The sequence below is a fragment of the Rhinolophus sinicus genome, linkage group LG01, assembly GCF_036562045.2.
Source record: "Rhinolophus sinicus isolate RSC01 linkage group LG01, ASM3656204v1, whole genome shotgun sequence".
NCBI classification, from domain to species: Eukaryota; Metazoa; Chordata; class Mammalia; order Chiroptera; family Rhinolophidae; genus Rhinolophus; species Rhinolophus sinicus.
This window is the reverse complement of record NC_133751.1, coordinates 182948578-182975370: the sequence shown is the minus strand read 5'-3', so window position 1 is coordinate 182975370 and position 26793 is coordinate 182948578. Positions and strand designations below refer to the sequence as shown.

The 26793-nt window shown below is 37.7% G+C and overlaps 1 protein-coding gene across 2 annotated transcripts in view; it reads right to left on the bottom strand.

The window, feature by feature from the left end:
* PARD3B (par-3 family cell polarity regulator beta) overlaps positions 1-26793 on the bottom strand; it is a 946787-nt gene that overhangs the window by 256853 nt on the left and 663141 nt on the right. For both annotated transcript variants that reach the window (XM_019726886.2, XM_074340795.1), the window contains 2 exons: positions 17540-17746; positions 16556-16793 (listed from right to left, as the gene is read on the bottom strand). In XM_019726886.2, the coding sequence (XP_019582445.2) occupies positions 16556-16793; positions 17540-17746 (445 nt within the window). The remainder of the gene's footprint in view (positions 1-16555; positions 16794-17539; positions 17747-26793) is intronic.

Here is a 26793-nt window from a genome sequence, read left to right as displayed (position 1 = left end):
CTATTTTCAGCTGGTGGCTTATTCACCAGATATAGCAAAATTATAAGACTGCCTAACAGAGGAGGCAACTTTCCCCCAGGCTATGCATGCCAGCAAAATAAAGGATAAACTTATTGAAATATTGGCCCAGCTAGACTTTCTTCCATTAACAATCAGTGGAGACACATTTTTAAAGCAATGGCTTAAATTAATGGCTACATGTCTGTAATAATTTTGACTTAAAATGTCAAAATTATTGACTTTTTGACTTAAATTTTTTTGACAAACTGTATTTGAGATGCCATGTGCATTTAATCAATGTATCTACATTGTAAAATAAATATATAGCAGTGTGACTGCTGTGCCAGCCATAAATCATAATTCACAAAGACAAGAATATCTTATCTTCTCTATTGATAGTTGTTCATGACAATACTGATTAAAATGTTATCTGCCTGCCATATTATTGTTAAACAGCTTATTAGAATTTCTATTACATCCTATAACATACCACTGTTTCTCTTTATGCTGATACATTTCTTATGGAATAAAACATGATAGCTAGATTTAAAGTTTAACACTGAAAATGCAAAACTAAAGAGCAGAACTTATCAGTAAGTTTTAACCTATACTCGTGTTTCCAAAATTAAGAAAGTTCTTTCTGTCCGAGATTCCATTGTTCAAAGGACTTGTTTCTCTATCTTTTGGAATTAATACTTGAGTTTTTCAAAATGAATACTTTGGATTAAAAAAAAGAAGAAAAATTATCAATTGTGATTTAAAAGTCACATCAACCTATGGAAGCAATTTCAAATAGTAACTGATTGTTAGTTATATTTCTGGAATGGATTTCTTGGAATCAAGAATTAGCTCAGCAATCCATTGTTGAATGCATACTATGGCCAAGCCAGTATGCAATAGCAAATTTGCAGTCAGATATTCCTAACACTCTAGGATCACTGGGTATGGGAATTAGCTAGAGTCCCACTAACCAGGATGAACAATGGTTGGAGAAATCACACAAAGGCGTAGAGTCGACTTATAGAGGTCAACCAGCTAGTCTACAAGTGGTCCATTCAGGTTTTTTTTCATCAGTAGCACAGTCCCTGGTAGTAAGGAGAGCAAATGACAATACTTGAAAGGCAGGTAAGATACATGAAGTTCAAGAAAAAAATGTCCTGTAGCTAGCCTTATGGGGCTGGGGATGGAGCCAAGAGCCAGTGTACTAGGTGTGACCCGTCAGAAGGAAGTTCTGCTATACCAGCACTCTAGTCTGAGACAACAGGGTTTAAAGTGGGGCCTACGTAGGACTATAGGTGGTAGGCAGTGCTACTGGGCAGACCCCAGGGTGGGAGCCAACATGGGAGGGAGGGAGTATGTAGTTAAGGGTCATGAGTGCTCAGAGCTCCACAGGTTCATTGAGTTCTGTGTTTGGGCTACCAGGTGCCAGGGTGTGGAGATCATATACACCAAGCTGACCAGGATCAGGGGAGAGACTGCTGATAATCAATCTATCTCTATGTTTATTCAAGACACTAGGATCAGGAGGAACCTGAAAATTGTGTTACAATTATGAGAAGATCTGAGGGGAAGGCAGAGGGAGGGAAAATGAAGCAAAGGCTGAAGTACTGGAGAGAACGCAAAACTACATATACAGTTCTTATACACCAGGTGGTTACAAAACCAGGGGAAAATACCTAGATGATCCAGACCAGCTCTAATGCAAGTTGAGAGTAATCAGAGCAGGACAATGGCTTTTCCATGAAGGTGCCTGAGTATGCTGAGAAGATGCTGGGTGAGCTGGAGTTAGAAGGCTGATCAAAGGATTCAAACTCAGGGAGTTCAATCACCTGAGGGAATCAGGATGACCTACCAGGTCCCCATGTCTGAATTTGTTGCAACAATTCCTTGGCACCTTTGCTTATTTTTCATAATGCAAGAACTATCATCTGTATAATGGTAAATGCTGAGGTTTTAGTATTACTGTGTGTGTGTGTGTGTGTGTGTGTGTGTGTGTGTGTGTAATTTCTTCTTCTACTTCCTTTTCCTCAAGTCATAATATAGGGAAAGAAGTTGTAAATAAAAACAGCCAAACAAAATTAAAGGGCGAAAGTAGGATAAATAGGAAAAAAATATTCTGATAAGTGCCAATTAACTTGCCAAAGGGTCTTCACAAAAGTGTGTTAGCAATCATCTCACTCTAGACGTTAAATGCCCTAGTAGAGCAGGGGTACGAAGGCGTGACAGAGACATGGAAACGGCGTCAGTAATCCGATGAAGAGTGTCTGGGTGAAAGTTCCAGGAAATTGGTCAAAGCCACCCCTTTCTTTTCACAGTCCATCTTCATCATAAAAGCTGCTCCTTCACATACTTTGAAAATTTCAGGAGGCAAAAGGAAAGCAGAACAAATCCATGATATTGATTTTCTACTATGCATTGACTAGAGTTCAAATTTAAAGTGGAAAATTATAGCCCCTGGGGGAGAAGAAACCTATCAATGGGAGGAGCTAATACCAAAAGCCTCAGAATTAGGGTTTTTACTGTTCACTGGTGAATTTTGTCTGGAATCAGAGTCACAACTGTTATTTCTGGTAGATTTGCCTCCAGCTCTCTGTTTCTTGAGTTTTAAATTATAGAATATTTTTAAGGATTCTTTTGTTGGCAAGTGGGGTGCTACTTTTAGTCATTCTCTGCCGAGACATTTCTACTTTGATTTTTGGAGCTATGTGGCTTTTTCAGATACTAAAAAGCCTTAGGAGAATAGATAGCAGCTCAGGTTAAAGCAAGCACAAAAAAGTAAGACAACAGAAGAGCTTGTTTTCTTTTATAGCGTCCACTCTTTTACATATATTTTAAATGTGTAGTACTTATTTTTAAAAATTTGTGGTATTAAAATCATTACTTTTTAAATGTTTTAGTTTTCAAAAAATTTTTATTACTACACAGCACCACATAAACAAAGGGTTGGGAGGGGAGGAAGGGAAGCATCAGACAACGATCCTTTAGGACAGTTGATCCCCCTGGGAATGCAGACTAGGTTGATCAACTGTCCTGATTTGCTTAAAATTGAGGAGTTTCATTGGGCATTTCACTGGATTTTCAGTTCTCAAACTGGGATAAGCTGGTTACTCTAACGCTGACCAAAGTACATGCGGAGTATCAGTATGTTTAAAGGCCAACACTTTTCACTTTGCCTCTAAATTTTCTATTTTGGTAAGTTAAAGGTTAATAATCTGGGCGATTTCCCTCAATTGAGTGTCATTTCACCTTGTAAAACTGACTTTTCAGGTAACGAACACTTATCTATTTTTGTCCATAGACAGTTCCGTCCTATGACCATTTCCAGCCAATGGCCAAGTAGGTGATGACCATAATGATAATTTATGCACATATTGCAAGTGTATAAAAAGCATGCATTTCCCACTCAAAGAAACACTTCCATTCAAGAAGGCAGTTACACAGTCGAGTTAGGTATCAAGACACCTCATTATTCAGTACTTTGGCAACTACACTACCTAAGGTTTAACCATAGCTTTATGGGATGCAGGGATGCTCTGGTTATTTAACAGGAGCTTAGTAAATTTTACGTCACTTTAATATTAGAACATCTGTGCCCCACATTTTGAGGAAAGGTTACGGGAACCATGAGAACACATCTGACTTGCTCATTCTGGGTATTTCCAAACGGAGCACTGGGACTGCCACTTATTAGGCAATCAATCAATATTTGTTGCATGAATGAAAGAAGATGTCAGGAAAAAAAGTAATAAAAGATTGGTTGTACACTTATCATAACATGCTTGTTGTATACTTAGCAGTTGCTCGCTCAATAGTATTAAATAAATTATTTCAGAAAAGCTTGGGGATGCTCCACTCAACCTAGAAAAGCAGGTTGGAAAGAGATGCTGAAAATCCATTCATTTAAGAAAGGCCTGGGGTAAGTTTTTTACAGGTGGAGAGATAGCGAAGGATTGGAGGGGATTCATCGGAACTACAACCACAATTATGGTCATAACCTCACAATTTAGCTCTTAACTGTAAATCCTTCTTTCATTGCTAGTAATTTCATATTTATGGGTCATCTTAATTAGATGACTTTAAATGAAGGGTTCATGTTGTAATTTTTTTCTTGGTTTCCCCAGAGTAACGTTTAATAGATATTCAAGTAATGAATTGATTGGCACATTTTTTCATTTTATTTCAGATGGATATTTATCCTTCTTACATTTAAAGTACTTTGGGGAGGTCAATTCTGCAACCTGTTCAGAAACCTCATTCCCCTGCTTAACCATCTTCTTTTTATATCTAACCTCATTTTTTCCTGATAGTGATTTTGGCCCATTTTCTCTAGCACTGACCTCAGTGGAGATGGATAACAGCTGGTTACTATTACCAGTTAATTCATCCTTCAACTTTTTCTTCAAGCAGAAATTAAAAAATAATAATAATAATTAACTCCCAATGCCGTTCACCCTCTTTCTTACTTTTGAAACATTTCCCCTGTTTTCATTACTTTTAATACTATTATCTAGAATGACTAAATGGCACAACACTTTAATATCCAAATAAGTCTACTCCAATTAGCACACCATATAAGCCAGTCAATCAGCAAAGCTTATTAAGGGCCAATACAGTGAAAAGCAATGTGAGGAAGTCCCTTTGCTTAGAGGAATTCACAATCCCACTAAGGATATGAGACAGACATATAAAACCTACAGCAAAAACCATGCTGGCCTATAGGAAGCCCTACATGAGAAGACATGGACTAAGAGAGTTTTGATGAGAAAGAGTAACGGAGGTCAAAACATTCATAAAGGAGATGGGGCTTAAGGTGGTTTTCAGAAGTCTGGCAAAACTAAGAGAGAGGGAAGGTGGGAGGTGAAGAGAGGAGAGGCGTGGAGGTGAGGGGAGGAGAGGGGAAGGGAGGGGAAGAGAGAGAGGGAAGTCATCCTAGAGAGGGTGCAATCTTTGGGCTTCACAACGATTGTTTTGGGTAATAGTGAGTAAACTGGTTAGAGCAGTGAGTTTGTAGAGAGGAACAGTAAAAGCAATGGTAGAAAAATGAATTGGGATAAGAAAACAGAGGGTATTAAATACCAAAGTAAATAGTTTGAATGTTACGCATTATTAGTTTCCAAATAGAGGTTCCTGTGACTGGCTGCATCAGAATCATCAGAGATTCCCAGGCTCTCCCCTAAACCTGATGAATTAGAATCTCTGATCCTTTGGTTTCTAATTTTAACAAGCTCTGTAGATGAATCTCGAGTACAGTGGGATTTTTAAGAACTACTAGATAGGTAACTGGGAATCATCTTAGCTCCTGGAGCAGCATACTATTAATAGGTTATATTTTAAGAACATGCTATGTGCCAGGCACTTTTTATATATAATCTCATTTACTCTCAAAGTAACTCTATTAGGTAGTTGCTATTATTATTCCAATTTCAGACAAGAGGAAATTGAAGCACAGAATGGTTAAGTAGTTGCTAAAGAATCGACAGCTAGAAAGAAATAGAGCTAGGATTTGAACTTGAGGGGAATCACTCCAGGGAATCTGCTTTTTGCCACTGTACTGTGCATTTCAGCACAGGTGTTCACTAAATGTCTGATAACTGAATGAAGGGATGATTGATAGCTATGCCTAGGATGAAGAAAAGAAGAAAGCAGGCAAATCAGTTAGGAGTCTGTTGAAACAATCTACTTATAAATAACAATGACCGTGATTAGAGTATGGTAGTGGAAAAGCAAAAAAAGGGCCAGATGCAAGAGAGAAAACGTTCTCTCTTGCATCTGGCCCTTTTTTTGCAAGAGGATTACTGGCTGGTGGAAGGTGGGAATGGGAAGAGGGAGGCATCCGGATGTCATAGGATTCCTGGCAGTGCCTCAAACAGAATTAGGAAAGTCAGGATGAGCTGGTGACTTAGATGGGTGGATGATGAATTAGATTTTAGACATGTTGAAGCTGAGGGTGAGGCAGGGCCACCATGCAGAAATGATCAGCAGCTAGCTGGAAAAGCAAAGTTGGATTGTCTCCAAAATCCTGGTGGATAGCATGGTTGAGATGACAGTCCTAGATGTGCAATCCAATAATATTTGTATATCTCTTATCCATTTTTCAATTTGTGTATCTCCTGTATCTCTCTATAATTGTTCTGGGAAGCCTCTATCTTATTCTATGAGGAAAACAGCTACAGTTCTTATGACAAAGATTCAAGTAAATTGCTGTTTTATGTGTTGATTTAAGACACAGAAATCCAATGAATAGCAAAAATAAAGGAGTATGGGTTCTACTATGGGTGTATGAAAGTATACACAAAATTATGGCTGGTGTCAATGTATTATTAGATGCTAATACGATAGTAGCAATGATCAAGATGGGTCTTGGTATTATATTCGTTCAAAGCCTGGCTGTACACAGTCTGTTTCACTTCTAAATGTCTCATTCTTCATTCTCTGCAAAGTAAAGCTATTATTGGCCACATTCATCTCCCATGCACCTTGAATATGGATGTTAGTAAATTACATTGAAGTTCTCAGATAAAAGGTGCTAAACAAAGAACTAATCCCTTTTTTCCCTCAAGCAAATTATTAAATCTATACATGTCATTATCTAACAGTATTAAGTAAACATGCTACAAGGACATGACATTGTGCTGGACATAGTATAAAACAAATTAGGCAAATAAATCCCAACTAGAAACTTATGAGTATTTATATATATATGAATAAACCTGTTATTAATAATGTTTTATTCGTTATTTAATATGAGCATGCAAATAGGTCCATTAGGAAATCTTTTGCATTTTATTAATCCAGCATCTTAAAAGATTTCATGTTATATGCTAATGAAGCTTATTTATTAATCTGTATCTTCTACTTTCGTACCTGTGAAAGTTCTTTTTAACATATCAATTTCTCTAAAAGTTAAGCCAATTTTTTTTTCCACTGGACTTTTGTTCTGATCTGCTAGCAAATCTAAACCTTATTATCCAAGAAAAGTAATAAGATAAAGGGGTCTATTCTTCTTCAGTGCTCTTTCATAATTCACATTAACGTTAATGAGAGTTGTGCACGCATATTAAGAGAAGAGAAGCTTAATTAAACAAATAAGCCTTTCAGTTGATACTCTATGTGATCATTTTATTGTGATAAGTATGAGAAAATCATCTTGTTTTGGACAGCCATAAACAGAACCACAGAGTAATCAAGATGACATAGGGTTGGAAGGGAAGGCGATGGAGAGCAATCAGATTTTAAAATGATTTTGAAAACAAGCTATCCATCCATTTTTACACTAATTAATTCTATCCATACCCCTAGTTCCTCCATGAACACTTATTCAAAAAACAGAATAAACAAACTTTTGCAGATATGCCTGACAACTGAATAAAATTATTAAGAAGTACAAATTACTAGTTATAAAAATAGTCATGGGGATATAAAGAACAGCATCGAAAATATAGTCAATAATATGGTAATAACTATGTATGGTGTAAGATGGTACTAGACTTATCGGGGTGAGCATTTCCATAAGGTATATAAATATCCAATCACTATGTTGTACACTTGAAACTATTATAATATTGTATATCATCTGTAATTGAAAAATTAAAAAAAAATGTTAAACAGAGTTACCATACGACCTAGCAGTTCCCTAAGACATATGTCCCATTGTCCCAAGGCATATGCCAAAGAGAAACGAAAATATACATCTATACAAAAACTTGTAAAAGAATGTTCATATATGCATTAATAAATGTCAAAAAAGTGGAGATACGGCCAAATGTCCATCAACTGATGAATGGATAAACAAAATGTGATATATGCATACAATGGAATATTATTCAGCAATAAAAATAATGACTGAAATACACTATAAAATAGGTAGACCTTGAAAACATTGCAGTAGGTGAAAGAAACCAGTCACAAAGGACCGCATATTGTAGAATTCCATTGATATGAAATATCCAGAATGTTAATGAGAGTTGTGCATGTATAATAAGATGAAAACCTTAAACAAACAAGCCTTTCAGCAAATCCACAGACAGAATGTAGGCTGGTGGTTATCTAGGAAAGGTCCATGGGAGTAGAGAGTAAGTGGAAATATGGATTGAATGCTAATGGGTACAATGTTTCTTTTGGGGGTAATAAAAATGTTCTAAATTAATTATGGTGATGGTTGTACAACTCTTGTGAATATACTAAAAACTTTTGAATTGTATACTGCAAATGAGTGAATGGGATGGTAGGTGAATGGGGTGGTATGTGAATTTTATTTCAATAAAGCTGTTATTTTAAAAAGTAGATATGAGAATCTAACAGTCATTAAGTTATTTTCTACTAAGGTAGTCATTAAAGAGATTTGCAAAACGTAAAACGAAAACATTAATATACTGTGTTTCCCCGAAAATAAGACCCAGCTGGACAATCAGCTCTAATGAGTCTTTTGGAGCAAAAATTAATATAGGACCGGTCTTATTTTACTATACGACCTGGTACAATGTAATATAATATAATATAATATAATATAATATAATATAATATAATATAATATAATATTCAATACTGGGTCTTATATTAATATAGACCAAACAATGTCAGCATGCTGGCCACTTAGGTCATCAATGGAGTAGCCGACATGGCTCTGGGTCTTTTTTTACTTAGGAAATAAATGCCGACCAAACAAGCCTAAATTGGTTGGATCCAAATGTAACCTATACTTTACATCTATCTCCATCAGTTTACATCACTTGCCTTATTCACATAGGCATTCTCTCTCACTTCTTTACACTCTCCTGTTGACAATCTACTTACGTTGTAGTGCTAACTGTCCTCTCTGGTGCTTATTTGCAAAATGAACAAAAGCTACGACATGTATTACATAAATATATAAATATTATCAGCTATCGCACCACTGAGTTTAACTGAAGTCAATATTGGTATATTACACTCTCTGCTTTACAATTCCATTATGGGCTCAACACTGCTGGTTATAAAAAGTAGCATTCTGAGCCCAGGCCTGTGATAATAATGAATACTAATAAAAAAAAGGGGTGGGGCATTACTCTTCCCAACTCAAATGAAAAATTAAAATTGCTAGGGCACTTAGCTCAAAGGAAAATTGGCAATTAACAAAATGAAGAAACAAAATATTCATGGTGCATATTGTGAAAGAGAAAGTAAATAATTTAAGATGAACTGTGAGGTAAGAAAATTCAGTTACCAAAGACAAAAAATGAACGTAACAAAATTCCAATATTTTTTTCAGCTTCTATTTCTTTTCCTCTGCAATCAGAGAGCGTCATGGAGAAGGATGGATGGCTGCACCCACAGTAGCCTTTCACATGCAAATTATTTTTTTGCCACAGTCATATATTTCTCTCAGGCTCAATCTCTGCAGCCATTTTGCCCTGATTTGTAAGGCTCTCCGTATTCAATGTGTTTCTATATCTAACTTGAAGCTGAATTAAGAACTTTGACTTACTTTGGCTTTCATTTTTCATCTGAAATTTCATGTGTCAAACTGACCTCTACTTCATGAAGCAAAGCCCCTTAACTCTAGCCTGTTATTGGCCTTTTGCCTTAGGGGAAATGACTGTTAAAATTTCATTGGCCTGGCTACATTAGCTAGGTTACCCTTCATACCCATAAAGTTGAAGGGATACCCAGACATTTTACAACCACTATCTAGAAAGAGGTAATGACAGGCATGGCTGCATTACATTTATTGTACATGAGACCTATAACAGCCGTTATGGGATCAAGGTAAAGAGGAGAAATGTATGACAGATGTCATGCTCCCTGGAGATTTAAGTATTCAGTCTCTATCGAACCTAATTTAAAAATCAAGTCAAAATGTATCTTTATGGGTAATGTATTACAAGACAACATAACTATGAGCCATGCATTAAGAATATCAAGTGCAAAACCCATCCATACTCTCCGGTCTAAAACACATAAAGAAAAAAGAAAAAAAAAATGTTTCTTCATTTGAGTCCATTTTCTATCTGTATTCAGCACCACCAAGAGATTAGATAACCTTTGAAAATAGTTCACAATTACATTTAGAAAGGGGAGAGCCAAAGCTTATAAAATATCAATGATTGAATGATTTTAGCCATGACATTACTTATTGTAGTTTATTATGCAAAATTGTCCAGGCTAAAGAAGAAATTGCATGCCCACCTGAAATACAAAATAGTGAGTAGATGAAAAAATAAAAAAATCAAAACAGAAATTTAATAGGCTCCAAGTCAAAGGTAATATGTGATTGGCTGTTGGGGGTGGGGCTATGGGGGAAAACAGGAAGTAAAGCCTACCAAGTCAGGCGCTATGCTGATAGCTTTGCTTACATAAATTGGTGCTTACACAACAATTGGTGTTATTATCCCTAATTTACTGATGGGTAGACTGAGACTCAAAGGGATTAATGAAGAAGGCCTGGAGATTAAAGTATTCAGAGCTCGTAAGGGACAAATTTTTAACTAGGTTAAGTATTAATTTGGTGGTGGTGATGTCTGTGTTGTTTGTGGTCGTGGTGGTGGAGCGTGCGCGTGTGTGTGTGTAGAAGTGTCCTTTTAAAAACAATTCACAGGATGCCATTATATAGAGTTGCCCTAGTTTCAATATGATATATAGCATGTTTTAGTATAAAGCAAATGAACACAGATGCTTTAGATTTGCAAAGCTTAGATATACAAAGTAGACGCCTCCAGATTTTTAAAAATACTTTTGTCATTTGGGTTCATGGTTTAGGTTTTTCTATGTAGACACTGAACCAGTGTATCCTTGAGGTATACCTACATCAGCTGAGTGAAGAAGAAATAATAAAAAATATTCAATTGATAGGCTAGGAGGACTAGAGTTGATACAAACAGCTGCAAACCAAGTTCATCATTTAGCTTAGAGACCACCTTTCTTTAGAATGTTTACTTTAAGTATAATAGGGCTTTGTATACTAAAATAGACACAATTTGGTTTAGCTTTTTGTTAAAGCTTCATGTGAAATTAGTTCAAAAATAACCTTCCCATATTCATGTGCTGCAAAAATAAAAAATAAATAAATAAATAAGGGCAGGGGTAAAGTGATTTGGCATTAGAACCAGAGTGTGCTAAGTTCTGATAACATATCTGCTGACAATTCAGTGTAGCCCGGGCAGACACACACTCTATTAGGCCGTTAGACAGTTACCGAGGGTGAGACGACACCATCCCTTTTGATTCTTACCTTTTTCGTGGCACCTATCACAGTCTGAAATAATCTCAATTATTTCGAGTTAGTTGTTTATTCTCTCCAGGGCCATAGCCTGGATGGCTTGTTTGGCACAGAATAAACTGACTGCTGATTTCCTTGAGTTGAAGGTAGTGCTTTGTCCCAGAGGTGTCCTAGGCAAATGTCCCACCATGCCCTGGGAAAGTCACTGTTACAGGTTGTTTACATGTTTATGCTATAGTTTGCTTGTTTTTGTTTTAAACCCACCAAAAGAAATTCAAAAGTCTTTGATTTTTCCTTCCTGTACTCAGACGAAAAAAAAAAAAGAAGTACCGTAAAAGCATGGACTTCATTGCTGCATGCCTAATGCCTAGAACAGTGCCTGAGGCAAAGCAGTCCTTCACTAAATAGAGCTGAATAAATGAAGAATAATCATGAGTGTGCTTGACAAAGAGTAGGCATTCAGGATATGTCACTAATCAAATAAATATGGGCGAACAAATATTAAAACAGAGATGAAGTTTCTGTTGGCAGGTTTTACACTTTGTTCTTTGTTAATCCATTAAAAAAAGTTTATTAGGCACAATTTCTTTGGGTTCCAAATCACATGAGAATATATAGAAGATCAGCAAGATCAAGGTTTTCCCATTCAGGCTCCAGAACAAGTTGACAATTGAAGTGAGTGGCCTATAAATTTAAGAGGCAGCAACAATGGCTATCACACAAAAGAATGGATTTTAAACACAAATCTATGACAGAATTCGGTTTAAAGAATATAAGGATCAACAAGGTTATTAAATCGTTAAGAAATCAGGGCCTGAGTTCTGGGTTTTTCACTCTAGACAGGGCAAGATTTTGTTAGCCAAAGGATATTTCTCTTCAGTGCTTAGGAAATATTTGCTAGACCCCAGGAAGGCAGCCAAAGACTGATATGACAGCAATGGACTTGTCTGTTGAGGGACTTTGAGCTTCACCCTTCGGCTACAAGGAGCCACAGGCGGTCTTTCGGCAGGGTAGCCATGACAAGTACACTGCCTTAAGGAATCCAAACACATAATGGAAAACTTTAAGCACCCTGACCCCCTAAATTTCTCTTTCAATATTGGGCAAACAGAGGATACAGGGAAACTACCAAAGTTCTTGAGCCACACATTTTTCCCACAATATGAAGGCCTATGTAAGAGCCATAGTTAAATCCGCAAGGAGATAATTCTGAAATCAGCAAAGCATAAGCATACAGGAACCAGATAATACATCTAAAGGTACAAATGATGAGATTCACCCATAATTTTTTCAAAAGGATCAAGAGTAGGTTAACTAATGAGCTGAAGGGCACTACTGCATATCACCAACATGAATGGACCAGTCAATATCAGAAAAGCACACAACACTTAGCTTTTTACAAGCAAGAGGATAGCCACTGTTAACACGTTCACACATCCATGATGCATGGCTCGGTGAGGAGGAGGCAGCAGAATTCCAGTCCCCACTCCCGCACTTGGCCAGGCGTCACGATGCACGGGACAACCACACAACCTACATTAAAGTCCTACGTTCAGGAAAGTGTCTGGGAGACACAGATAATGGAAAAAAATAACATGTATTTAAACCACACATCTAACTCCTAGAGAACCTTAAAGCAATCAATCTTTTTTAAATAAGAAAGAAACTAAGTCAATAGCATCTGAGCAACAGATGAGAATTAAAGCAAAAGCTGGTGTCTAAGGATAACAGCTTTTGTGTTCTTTGTTGTTGAAAATGTGCATGTAGCAGCGACTCCAATATGCTCACAAACTCACATGCAAAAGGCTATGGAAAACAGTTGCTATTTTTACACCAGAGATAAAATCAAACACCACCTTTCAGATCTTAATTTTGTTCAAAGAGTAGAAGGAAAGAAAACCCGAGTTGCTAGATGTCTAAAGGATGTAGGAAGACCTGTGATTTCTACCAGAGGAAAAGACAGCGTGTAATGGACGCCAAAAGGAAGAGCCGGCTCTGTATCACGGGCGATGGAGTAGGAACCTGCTGAATCGAATCACCTGAACTAAAATATAAAGTTAAGGCTTAATTTAGTAATATCCTAAAAGAATGGGAAGCTCTAACAGTTTTCATATTTACAGATTACTCTAGTTAAATCTTTATAAGTTTTGTCTTTAACACCTTAAAGAGGACATTTTCCCTTATAAATCACTATATTATAAAAGTAGTAATAATTATGATAATAATTATATTAGTTTTCTATTGATGCTCTAAAAATTTCCCAAATCTTAGTGGCTTAAACAACAAAAACGGGCTGAAAATAAGGGGCTGGCGGGCTGTGTTCCTTTCTGGTGGCTCTCCACCAGAGAATCCATTTGCTTGCCTTTCGCATCTCCTAGCGGCTGCCCATATCCCGTGGCTCGTGACCTCCTCCAACCATCTCAAAGGCAGCAACATACTGCATTGCTCTGTACCTTTCTTCCATAGTCACGTCTTCCATTTCCACTTTCTAGGCCCCTTGTGATTACATCGGGCCCCCTGCGGAAAATCCAGGATACTCACCTTACCTTAAGATCAGATGATCAGCAACCTTAATTCTCCTTTGCCATGCGCTATAACATACTCATAGGTACCAGGGATTCAAGCAGTTACATGTTTGTGTGTGGCCATTATTCTGCCTACCACAATGATTAACACTGATTGAGTGTTCCCCACTTACCAGTTGCTGTTGTAAGCATATTACATGTAATTAAACAAATATAATTTTTATAATAATGATAGAGTCTATTATTATTTCCATTATTCAGATGAGGAAACTGAGGTATAAAGAGATTAAATAACTTACTCAATGCTACCTAGATAGAAAGAAGAAGAGCCAGGATTGAACTTAGAAGTCCTCAGGCAAAACTTGCACTTATAACCTCTGAACTCCATAGCCCATAAATTCTGGCAATTATAATCATTACCTGGGAAAAGGGCAAGTTTAAAATTCAAGATGTCGGGGCGGCCAGATGGCTCAGTTTGTTAGAGCATGAGCTCTGAACAACAGGTTGCCGGTTCGATTCCCATATGGGAGGGCCAGTGAGCTGCACCCTCCACAACTAGATTGAAGACAATGAGCTGCCGCTGAGCTTCTGAAGGGGCGGCCGAATGGCTCAGTTGGTTAGAGTGCGAGCTCTCAACAACAAGGTTGCTGGTTCAATTCCCACATGGTATGGTGGGCTGCGCCCCCTGCAACTAAAGATTGAAAACAGCTACTGGACTTGGAGCTGAGCTGCGCCTTCTGTAACTACACTGAAGGACAATGACTTGGAGCTGATGGGCCCTGGAGAAACACACTGTTCCCCAATATTCCCCAATAAAATTAAAAAAAAAAAAGAAAATTCAAGATTTCAAAAAGAAAGAGTCCATGGAGACCACAAAGAAAAACAAACCGATGTCTATCGAGAGATTTGTCCACTGGTATCACTGGTATTTGGGTCTCCTAAATTATGTCACTTTGTAGGTTATATATGTGTATGTATATTTATACATATATAAATATATGTATACATACCACATACACACACACACACATCACATGAATAAGTAAATAGCATATAAAATGGAACTTCCCGTTTCTGCCAAAAATCGCAACTGAGAACATCTGAGGACAAATACCACCCAATATCCTTAAGAGAGACATCTCCTGAGGGTTTAATATGAGGTGGTCACTCTGGTCCATCAACTATCACCTCCCATCGCTTACCTCAGCCCATGGAAGAGGAAGGTAGAGACTGAGAGATTTTATGTGAGGAGGAATTATAGGAGTAAAGAAAGTAATGGGAAGGGGTGCTTCCGTCTCTCACCCCCAACAAAATAAATGAGGAGGCTACCAGAAAACCATTCAGAGACTTTGAAGGCAATTGTATAAAAGCAGACTGTCATCCCACTTCCTACCTGTTTGCTTGGTGACTTGCAAATATTTACGGGCCTTCCCCATACATAAGAGCATTCTTAGGAAAGTCTGGCTTTAGAGCTGGGGAGACACAAAGTCGTGCGTGACTCTGCCCTGGAGAAGTCTGAAGATGCCAGGCTGGTGGGGACATCTCTATGACAGGGTGAGGAGGAAGGGGAGCAGTGGGAACAGGCTGTACTTCTGTCATTTGAAGGTATAAGAGACCGTCATTCTAATGAGCTAAGTAGATGCTGCAGAAGGAAATTAAGCTAAAGCCATGTTGAATTGGCACCATCCAAGAAGTCTACCAGCCGGGTTAAAGAGACTCCAGGGCTACATTGTCTGAGGTCGAGGCTATGGGTCAGAGGGTCTCAGGAAGTCAGTGAGAAAAATGAAACTCCTACATTAGTGATTGATGCAGTAGAAAGTCCCCTCAGAAAACGACCAAAGGGGCCGGATTCTACCAGATAAAAGTCTGTTCTTGCCCTTCCTCCCCTGATTCCAGACCCTGTGAGGCAGAAGGGTCCTGCCACCACCTGTGAGGCCCAAAGGGCAGGAGGGGGAACGTTTTGATTAACATTAGATTCCATGTTTAGACCCTGACAAAAGAGGTTGTTTTAATTCCCAAAGTGACCAGAGAGCCATCAGCTAGAGAACTGAGATGTCATCAAATTGTGGACATCATGACAGCAACAACAGAGCATATCTCAAGGTACCTTACGAGAAGAAATAGAGTTGTTTTCTGACTGGGCCCTGCTGAGTCATGCCTAGTCAATGGACTGACTGGACATGAAATCCTGTCACAATGCCACTGTGTCAGGAGAGGAGATATGCCAGCCTCATGTTGAAAGTGGGGGAAAATAAGGCTCAGGGATGTTAAGTAACTTGTGTGAAGCCCAGTAGCTGCTGTGTGGAGGGTCACAAATTCCGACCAGGGCCATCTGATTCCCGACCCAGTGACATCTCCACGGGATCACAGAGCCTCTCTAAGTGACAGCTACTGTGGTCGTGTGCCTCGTCATTCACACGCCTAGAATCATGGGGGTGGGGTGGGAGGTGAGGTTCATCTACTCTGTCTTCTCGAATTCAAAGGGAGTGTCCTAGAGGTCACAATTTAGGACTGACACTTCATTTACCCACATGACATTTTGGTACTAAGGGCTACAGGCATTGTCCATGCCTCTACCGAGCCTCGGCCTTCCTTTGACAACGGATTTCTAACAGCTTCCCGTCATCACCATGAGTTTCGGGAACCACCCAAGAAAGCTCCTTCTGCCTCTGCAGAAAAGGAACAAGCACATTCGCAGTTTACATATTTATGCAGTTAGCCCCAAAGGAGGGAAAGCTTGCGCTTTTTTTCTGAGTGCACACAAATGAGTGATTTCACCAGGAGAAACAAACGAAAACAAAATAAAACCAACTTTGCCTTTAAAGCAAGTCCATACCTCAGCATGGCACCAAATCCCTTCCTCTTTATTTTTCTTTCCGGATCTTCATTTTCTTCTTTCTGCTTCTTCTCCTTGACTTTCACTTTGCCCTTTTCCTTCTTCTTCTCTTTCTCTTTCGTTTTTTTGACTTTCCTGGCTTTATTTTCTACGTCCTCAAGCTCAGCGTTCCCTTGAGGGGCAGATTCACAATTCGGGGCTCCTTGACCAGAGTGAGAGCTCTTATCAGACAGACCGTCTGTACAGAGAGAGAGAGAAAAAAAAATCAATACACATGGTCAGGGGCACTTACTGTTAGTATATCAAGAAAAGTTAAAATGTAAAACACAGAAGAATGAATAAAAGCACTCTGGAGTTCTACCCTTCCACATGGCTACTTGTACCCTTTGAAGAGACAACTGCTTAAATCTGGTGACTTCAAGCAAAGTTTGATCTTGGGAGTGGGGAAAGACTGGTTGCTTAGTCACTAGTATGAAAGGTTTGCTATGTGGTAAAACGCTGCTCTCTCTGAAAGCCAGCTTATTAACCTTGATCAGTCCAGAAAGCTCAGATGCTGGAAAACAAACAGGGTGAGTTATTTCCAGGAGAGGTTTTTGAGCACAAAAATAACCCAACCACTTCTACCCAATTAATGCAGCCAGTCCCCTGGTTGAAGCGGCTTCTAATGACTTCAATAAGAATGTCAAGAAATGCATACTTAGTGCTCCCACCCTAAGGGTAAATGACAGTTGGTCCTTGTAGGAAAGTGAAGGAGAACATTTCTTTAGTGTTCGTGCTGTAAAATAAATTGCATATTGCCTTATCCAATTCCATGTTCGTTAAGCCAAAGGGCAAAACATAGCAGGAAAATGAATTACTTTTAATATCAAAAATATAATTGGGATCCTGAAATCATTTTTCTCCATAGTTAAACACACATTCTAGCTTATGATTCGTGGATAATAACGAGTTGAAGAGACCATTTAAGGAAGCACGTTGCCCTACCAGCTTCTAATTCTTCAGGTCCGTCATAAGATTTGTCAATGGCTGCTCTGAAGCTCTCGTTACAGCCGCGTCCTCGAACCATGTGCGGCCGGGGCCTGTGGAAGGGGAGTTCATTCTTTCTGACCTCAGCCACCGCCGTCTGCAGGCTCTCCAAGGAACTGGACTTTTTCAAACCCAGAGTTGGACCGAAATCTTTGCTTGGAGATTCTGGAAAAGAAAGGGTGAAAGGTCACCCTCCCCCTAACAAGACAGTGTGATGTTGTGGAAAGGTTTGTTGTCCCAAAAATATTTCTGTTTGGGCAACTTAAGAAAAAGGGGTGTTAAGTGGGTGGGACGTGGGGACAAAGCCCAGCTTTGCCACTTTTTGTGACTTTGAGCAAGTGGTTTGACTTCTCTGAGCCTTAGTTTCCTTTTGTATCAAGTTGTAGTAAGATTTAAAATGACAATATGTATCGTATATAGAAATAAATATGTATGTGTATATTGCACATGGACAGATATATATGAATTTGAAAGTTTACGGCAGTCTACAGAGATAGTATGTATGAGAGTGTGTATATGGCTGTGTGTATATCCACATACACAGAGCACCTAACACAGAGCACTTAGCATGAGTGCTTCTCTCCCAGTACCCATCCCACGCGCTCCCGTACACTGTAGCTTTCATTATTCCATCATTGTTTTGATGCTTATTAAGTAACATACTATGCATGGAAATCAAGGAGCATTGAAGTGACTCTAATTTTTGTGATTAAACACTTTACCTTACTCTAGTGGGTAGTAAAGTATGGTGATGGCAATTTACTTAGTCAATAAAGCAAAGTAATGTTAATGATTACTGTTCCAAATTATTTGTATTTGGGCATTTACAAAAGGGGCAACATTTTACATGATATAATATTCCAAAAGGAAAAAAAAAAAACTAAGTAAATTTTAATAATTTGTGTTCTGATATATAATATTCTTCATTTACACTGTTTGTCTTGCTCTGTATCTGCCCCCCTTCATCCATGTCTGGACCTGCATTTCCACCCACAGCCAGGCTCCCAGTCGTCTTTAACAGGATTATGTTATATATAATAAATACCAGCAGCACAGATTTATGTTAAAGATGGAAGGAATTCTATCAGGAATCTTTTCCAACAGGGCCAAAGCTCACGGTCCTTTCCAGTTATGAAGGAGACTCTTATCATGAAGAGGCTACATTTGCATTATTGGAAATTAACTACTTTGTAATTTTTCCGTAGATACAAACTGAGCACATATTAAGGGGTATGTACATCAAGTGCCTACTCTTCAATGCCTCGTATATAGTAAGGCTCACTAAACAGCACGGTCTCTGCTGACTCTGATCACTATTTCTGCTTCTGCTGCTGACACTACCACTCATTGTTTAACATCTCACTGGGTAACACAAGGAATACAAAAGAAGGCCAACACAAGTGAAATGCCTACATAAACACACATGAAGTTAACAATGTACACCCTTCCACGTGTTCTCAGTTTCTTGAAAATAGTCAAAATAATGACGGATGTGCTGATAGCTAACAGTGCACAGAAAGCTTTGTCCTGTCCTAAGTGCTTTCCCTATATTCACTCACCATGGTCCTCACAGTTGTGTTACTTACTGCACGATTGTCAGTCCCGTTCTAGAGACGAGGAAACAGAAGCACAGAGCAGTGAAATACCCGCTCTGAAGTTATGCGCGCAGGACGTGGCAGAACTGGGAACTGTCCTGTCCCGAGGTCACCTAACTACCTTTTCTGCTCCTTCCTGCCTGCCACTGTCCTTGGCCTCTGCCCTCTATTTGATGATAGTCAAACTACATAAACTGGCCTACAGATCCCTCACCTCTCAAACAAGTGTCAGCTTGGATTATCCTGAGACTAGTTAAGCAGGAAAACTGCAAAAATTGGTTTTGTTTTGTTTTGTTTGTTGCTTTTTTGGGATTGTTTGTTTTACAGTTTCATCATTAACGTACAGGAGGCAATTTGGCACTTTGAACAATATACATGATGGCAATAAACATTCCATTTTATAGGCGACAGTGTATCTTACATAAGTATAGCAGAGATGAGATTAAGCAAAAGGGAAAATTACAAGAAATTTCAGGGAAAAGTTTCAGGTGCTACTTGCAAGTCATAAATAGTAGAGAATACATTACTACTAAATCTAGAAAGGGGCGTATTTCTTATATTCCCAGGAAGGAAGGTAAGTTGAAGAAACATAAATCGAATAAGATCATTTCTGACAAGAAGACAAAAAGCAACACAGAGGCTTGGGGTATTGAAGCAACAGTAAAAGCTTTGGAGCTTACCGAGGATATTTTATATTAGCAAGCCCCCCAGAGATGTCTGACACGAAGTTTGGTGAAAACTCCGAGATGAAAACAATGGAGAAAGCCTCATTCTTCTGTCAACAATAGTAACCATCTTTTATTTATTAATTGCCATTCAGGCGATTATATTAGAGCCCAGACTACAAGGATTCGCATCAACCTTTAACAATAAATTCCATGGAACATGAAAGTCAATAAATCATCCCCGATATAAGGCATGTTATCTAAAAGGAGCTCATCCAAAGCTTGATAAGAAGTCATATTTGAGAAGGAACAAATATAGTGTTAGTCATTCTAAGCAAAATGAACATTAAGGATTCAGGAATTTTGCAGGATTAATAGAGCCAGCAATTAATTCACTTTATATAAACAGAAGTCACAAATTAGAAGTGTCAACTGACGTTGGCCAAAATTACAGCCTCGTGCTATTGGATGTAGTACATAGTAAAACTAAAAGCAAAAAGGGTGGTTGAGTGCTGGGTTGTAAATGTGGATTCAGGGGTTTTCAGGCTGGGAAAAAATGTTTCTGTTTATTCCTAGGGAGTAACCAGGGTGTAGCAGTGGAAGAGAGACTGATGGTAGAGAGGAAAATCCAAAATCAGGGAAGTCTTTACGAGGACTTACAGGTGCACTGACCTGACAGAACTGAATCTTCAAGTGAAAGGGGACTTTGACATGGACCTTGACCAGGGCTCACATTTCCTTTATGTGTCCGAAGGCTTCTCATGGAAGGTCAAGGTCACTGGTTGTGGGAGGGGTTATTATGTCAATTAATGGGGACCAGCACTAAATCCCAAGAAAACGCTTGGAATGAAGTACCCTACCACGTAAAAATTTTATGATGTACAATAAATTGTCACATTCAATCCGTCTTCTGTACTCCTACCCTCACCAATTCCAGACTCACATTGCACTGGAAATTCTGTAGCTTTTAGAATGAAAGATTCCCTGTCTATTTTTAGCCTAACCATTTTCACAAATCATTTTTTTTCTAGTCTCCCACTAAAAATAGAGGTCTCTCTGAAGGGATAATAAAAAATGAGTAATTAATCAAAATCAAAACCTCAGTCATTCTATCCCCATTGAAGTCATCCTAAAATATGATCACTCCTCATGTTGTCTGTAGCTGATAGGATATTGGCTGTGGCTGATTTTAAGCTGTTGTCTGAGAGAGTGACCTATGAATACCGCATGTTATCAGTCATAGGGTGGACTTCATCCAAATTTGAGCATTTACTTGTCCCACTTTCAGCATCTACAGAACAAATCTGAAAATGACTGTTCAGTGATTTCCAGGGCAGCTTAGGTTAGTCGCAAATGCCAAGGAACAAATTTTCTTCCAAATTTTAGTAACAAGCCTTTATTTTGTAACTCATGATTTCTATGTCTGTGACCATGTTCTCTAAGATCCATATAAACTTATCTTGCTGTCAGAAATATGAACTTGACATACACACATTTCTCGAAATAAGATACAATGGTTATCAAGCGTGCTAAAAGAAGGATTTTTTATGTTAAAACAATTATTCTGAAGGTGGTATAAAAATATTCTTAAAGTTCCATGTGCCAAATATTCCCTTAAAATAAAGGCCTCATAAAGAAATGCAACTGAAATCATCATTTTGAAGATGTTTTAGCAGTTTTGAAGACTCCTGTGTTCTCAACTGAAGGGGATTGGCCTGATTTGGTCCGAGAAGCCTTCCTCAGACAGAGTAGAGGGAAATTTCAATGTCATGTGTTCTGGGCTCACCAATCCTCAGACACATCTACTCCTTCCTGCAATCCAGGAAAATACAGTGTTACGAAGACAATGAGATTAAAAATCTCACACCAAGATTAAGACAACCCACACCAAGACAACCCACACCAAGATTAAAAATTTAAAGAAGTCCCACAGGCATGAAAAAGGTGAGGAGAGGGTAGTAGAGAGCTACTGTACAGGTAGAGAGATGCCACTACAAAACAGATTCTTAACACACAAAACCACTGCCCTGGTCTTCTGGCTAGAAAGTCCCATTTCAACATACTGTGAAACAGAAAGTCCTTCCTGGAGGATTGTTTGGATGTGGACAACAATTTCTCTGAATGAATCTTGGATTCTTGCACCTGCCCTCAGGCTGAGAATGGCTGTAAGTTCCCTACGAGGCAGGTGATTAGGACAACAGAGAAGACGACAGTCTAGAAAGTAGTGGGTAATAAAATGAGTGGTTATGAGGAGAGGATATGGAAAATCCCAACACGCCCCACTCTGCCACTTATTTTTTACTAAGCCCTCTGTGTCTCAGTTTCTTAATCTGTAAAATGAGGATAAGACAAGGATGGAAGAGTGTCTGGCACATAATACATGCTCATAAAGCAGTGGTGATAATTTTTTATCACTGTTACCTCTAAATATTTGAATAAGTGAAGGCTCAGCACAATTCATTTGGTTCAACCTACCACCACACTCTTAAAAACAACCATTACTTCTGCAAAAAGCTGCAAAGGGCTTCATAAAGAACTACTATCTTTCTTTTATTTAAAAACTGAAGTGATTGTTTTTCAAACAACTGCTTATATGTTTTCTTTTGAAATAAGTTATACATACACATACATCCATCTGTTTATCACATATAGAGGCTATTCTTGGGAAGATTAATAGTGGAGCTCTTCCCTTTAGGCTATAATCACGTAATTAGTCTGAGATTTCACTGGCAATATTTAAACTTCCCATTCTAGCATTAAAATCTCACAATAAAAGAATGCCTTTATCCAGAAAACCAGTAATTGGATCTTCCATTATTGATGAAATTACTTCCAATACATTCTTATTAAAACATAAGGAATTATTTTGGGGAAGGTAGTGACTTTCAGATACATGGCAAGGTTTTCTCTCAGGTAGAGCTTTATAATTAATAAATACTTAGGATAAATTAACAATAAATAATGTACTAATCTGCACATTTCAAAAACATCAATGATCCTAAAAGCACTTAGTGAAAATTAATTAAGTTAGAGCACCTCCCTGGAAAACAAAGGAATTGTGCCCAGTAGTAATTTGGGGATCAAAATGATTACAATGCTATCCAGGGGTCACAGCATGAAACTTGAAAAGGCCAGGGTTTCATCAAGAAAGCTTGCGTTCACTATCAATTTGGCCTCTCTGTATTATGAGCAATGAACTTGGGCAAATACAATAGAAATGCTTTACTTGCTTCATGAGGAGTTGTGATGTGAAATTAATAGCCTTAGAACTCTTTGAATGAAAAATTAGTATAAATTCCAAGTAGGAAGTCACAACACCATCTTATTCCTCAATATACCCCACTTTGTCTTTTTATTTTAGATTACACTTACTGAAAATTTTGTGTATTAGATTTTTTTAGTAGATTCCCTAGAGGCAAAATGTCTAATGTGCTTTAATAGATATCATTGCAAATCCATTAGCCTAGAAAAAAAATTCCCTATAATATCCAAACGTATAATATACCAAATTGTGTTATCTGTGCTAACTGTGTCCATAATGGGCCTAATTACTTTCTGGCCTATCTCAGTATTCCAAATATTGATCATCATTCCAAGCTTATCACAGTGCCCCATTTCCTATTCATTACCATAGGGCATAATGTAATCTGGCTTATACATTATCTGCTGTCATTTGGGTTGCAGTTCTTTCTTATTGGCAATTTCCAAGTTCTCCAGGAGCCGAGTTTTTTTTCTTTTTTTTCTTTTAAGTCTAGTAAATCCCAGGGTCTTTTATCATTTCATGAAATTCATGTCAAAATGTTCAGTAATGAACTTCTGATTAAGATTCATATATTTGCATAATCTCTCCTACTCTGGCTCCAAACATTATTTATTTTAAAGTGAAAAATATCTAGAGAAAATATGGGAAGATTAGGTGAACAAACACCACTAATGCTTTGATTGTGAGTATGGGCATGGCACTCTAAGAGGCTTCAAATCTTTGCCAAGAGTTGTTACGTACTTTAATTTTCTTTACTAAAAATTCCTTCTCCTATAAACTGAAAGTGAAAATCTTATGCCATATTTTAATTTCTTTCCTGGACTCAAATTATTGCAACACATTTAATGAATAATGAGTTTATTACACTGAAAATATTTGCATGACACTTTTCTTTTTCTTTTATTATCTATTTTATTCTCTGTTTTGTGGATAAGAAAATGGACTGTGTGGTTCAATTTCATGGGTAAACTATTTTTTAAAAACTATGTAACCATATCTCTGGGTACATTCTGTTATGGCAACTGAACAGCTCAGACAAATCCATTCCCAGTAGACTGATTTGTTTTAATCTTTTGTTTTCCTTCTATCTGCCTTATCAGGAAAACTCTACTAGTTTAGAAACAAATAAGCAAGCAAACATGCAAGCAAGCAAACAAAAAAACTCCCAAAACTGGTACTGAAGAAAAAAATGAATTAAAAAATTAGAAAAACAACATTGGTCTTCAAAGGGAAATGTGGCTACTTAAAGAAAAAAACAAAAAAATACTACTCTTATTATTAACTGGAAAGAACAGACTCATTTGACAGTCAAACAAACTGACTGAAGTATCAAGCTTTTCTACCTGTAGAATAGGATCAATAGGATTGATAATTGCCACCTACCATGTTCTTAGTCTGCTGGTCTTCGTATCAACACAGAGGAGTACTAAATAAACATTTATTGTAGGAATAAATGAAAGGGTCGTTATATTACTTGGACGCTCCTTTTCTCTAGTGCTGTGAGGATGAATAAAATTTGACCTGGAGAAACACACCCTATAATTGCTTCACTTCCGCAAAGCTCACACATCGCTTCCTGTTCTTTGTTAATACAACCCTTATGTTCTTTTGGACCACTTTCAAGGATTTAATAATTTCTGCTCCCCCCACCCATAACTTTCATTTATTTTCTCTATGTTTTGTCTTTCTTTTTATACTAGTCATTCCTTTTGCTTAACTTCTGTTTATAAAATTAACCTTTTCTTCCATTTCCACCTCCTTATGTCTTTAAATACTCTTATTTTTACAAACCGACAAGAACACCTTTATCTGTCTTTCCACTCCTCTTTGTATATGTTGTTAACAGGCTTTTCACTCTGAACTCAAACTGTTTCAGTAATACTCGCCCTCCCCCTTACCTTCTACCATTTACTCTTTGTATTGTTTGCTTTCATAGCACATCTTTCTTCTGCTTTTGTGTTATGTGGGTTGTATTTTACCGTAGTCTCAAAATAAAGTATAACACAAAGGATTCTAATAAGTTTCTTAAAAAAACATTAGCATAACTAAAAGGTCACACTGACTTCTTGGATGGTATTTACATGAAGGTGTAAACTGAGTACCTGTATTTTTTAGGATCAAACATTATTTTTATACTTCTCGCTTTTCTCCCCTTTTTATAGCTTACTGTACTAAAAAGCAACTTCAAACTCTCAATTGCTGAGTTATTTAGATAGTGAGGTTTTTTGGTTTCATGTTACTATGAATAATAATCTCTTTATAGATATACTTTCAGCAAGATTTCAATCTACTGGATGTCAAGCCGAAAATCAAGTCAGCTATCACTGAGTATTTTCGTTGCCCAGAACTGTGTTTGGTTTTAAGAAGAATAGAAGACAAGAGTAACAGTAGCTAACATTCCCTTGCTGGTTTATAATTTACAAAATTCTTTCCTGTACAAAATGAGATCACATAATACATAATCGATGTCCAAATTCATTTGTACATTCACCTCCAGAGAGACCTACAAAGAAGGGGAATGGGCAGGATAAAATAAGTAATGAGAGCAATTTCACTCACCGTCCCACTCAATGAGAGCGTGCCCTAGACTGAGTGTGTGTCTAAGAGAGAGGAGGAGGTTGGAGAAATAAACTTTTCTGAGTCTCTGCCTTTTTTTTTAATCCCAGAGTTACATTTTATTATTTATTATTGAGATGTGACACATAACACTGTGTAAGTTTAAGGTGTATAATGTGATGATTTGATAGATGTATATATTGTGAAATGATTACTGCTATAAGGTTAGTTGTCACCCCTATAACCTCAAATAACTACCGTTTTTGTGTGTGTCTGTATGTGTGGTGAGAAAATTTGTGATTTTCTCTTGAAAAATAAACAAATGGGACTACATCAAGCTAAAAAGTTTTTGCACAACAAAGGAAACCATCAACAAAATGAAAAGATAGCCTACTGAATGGGAGATGATATTTGCCAATACTACAGATGATAAAGGGTTAATATCCAAAATTTAGATAAAAAAAACGAAAACAAAAAACTCACACAACTCAACAACAAAATAACACACAATCCAATTTAAAAATGGGCAGAGGATCTGAATAGATATTTCTCCAAAGAGGACATACAGATGGCCAATAGACTTACAAAAAGATGCTCAACGTCACTAATCATCAGAGAAATACAAATTAAAACCACAATGAGATATAACCCTTACGTGTCAGGATGGCTATCATCAATAAATCCATAAACAACAAGTATTGGTGAGGACATGAAAAAAAGGGAACGCTTGAAAAATGTTGGTGGGATTACAAATTGGTACAGCCACCACGGAAAAAGATTTGGAGGTTCCTCAAAAAATTGAAAATAGAACTGCCTTATCATCCAGCAATTCCACCTCTGGGTATTTACCTGAAGAAATCCAAAACACTAATTCGGAAAGATATGTGCAACTCTGTGATCACTACAGCACTATTTACAATAGCCAAGATATGGAAACAAGCCAGGAATCCATCAATAGATGATTAGATAAAGAAGATGTAGTACATATATACAATGGAATATTACTTGGCCATAAAAAAGAATGAAATTTTGCCACTTGCGACAACATGGATGGATCTAGAGGGCATTATGCTAAGAGAAATAGGTCAAACTGAGAAAGACAAGTACCATATGATTTCACTTATATGAGGAATC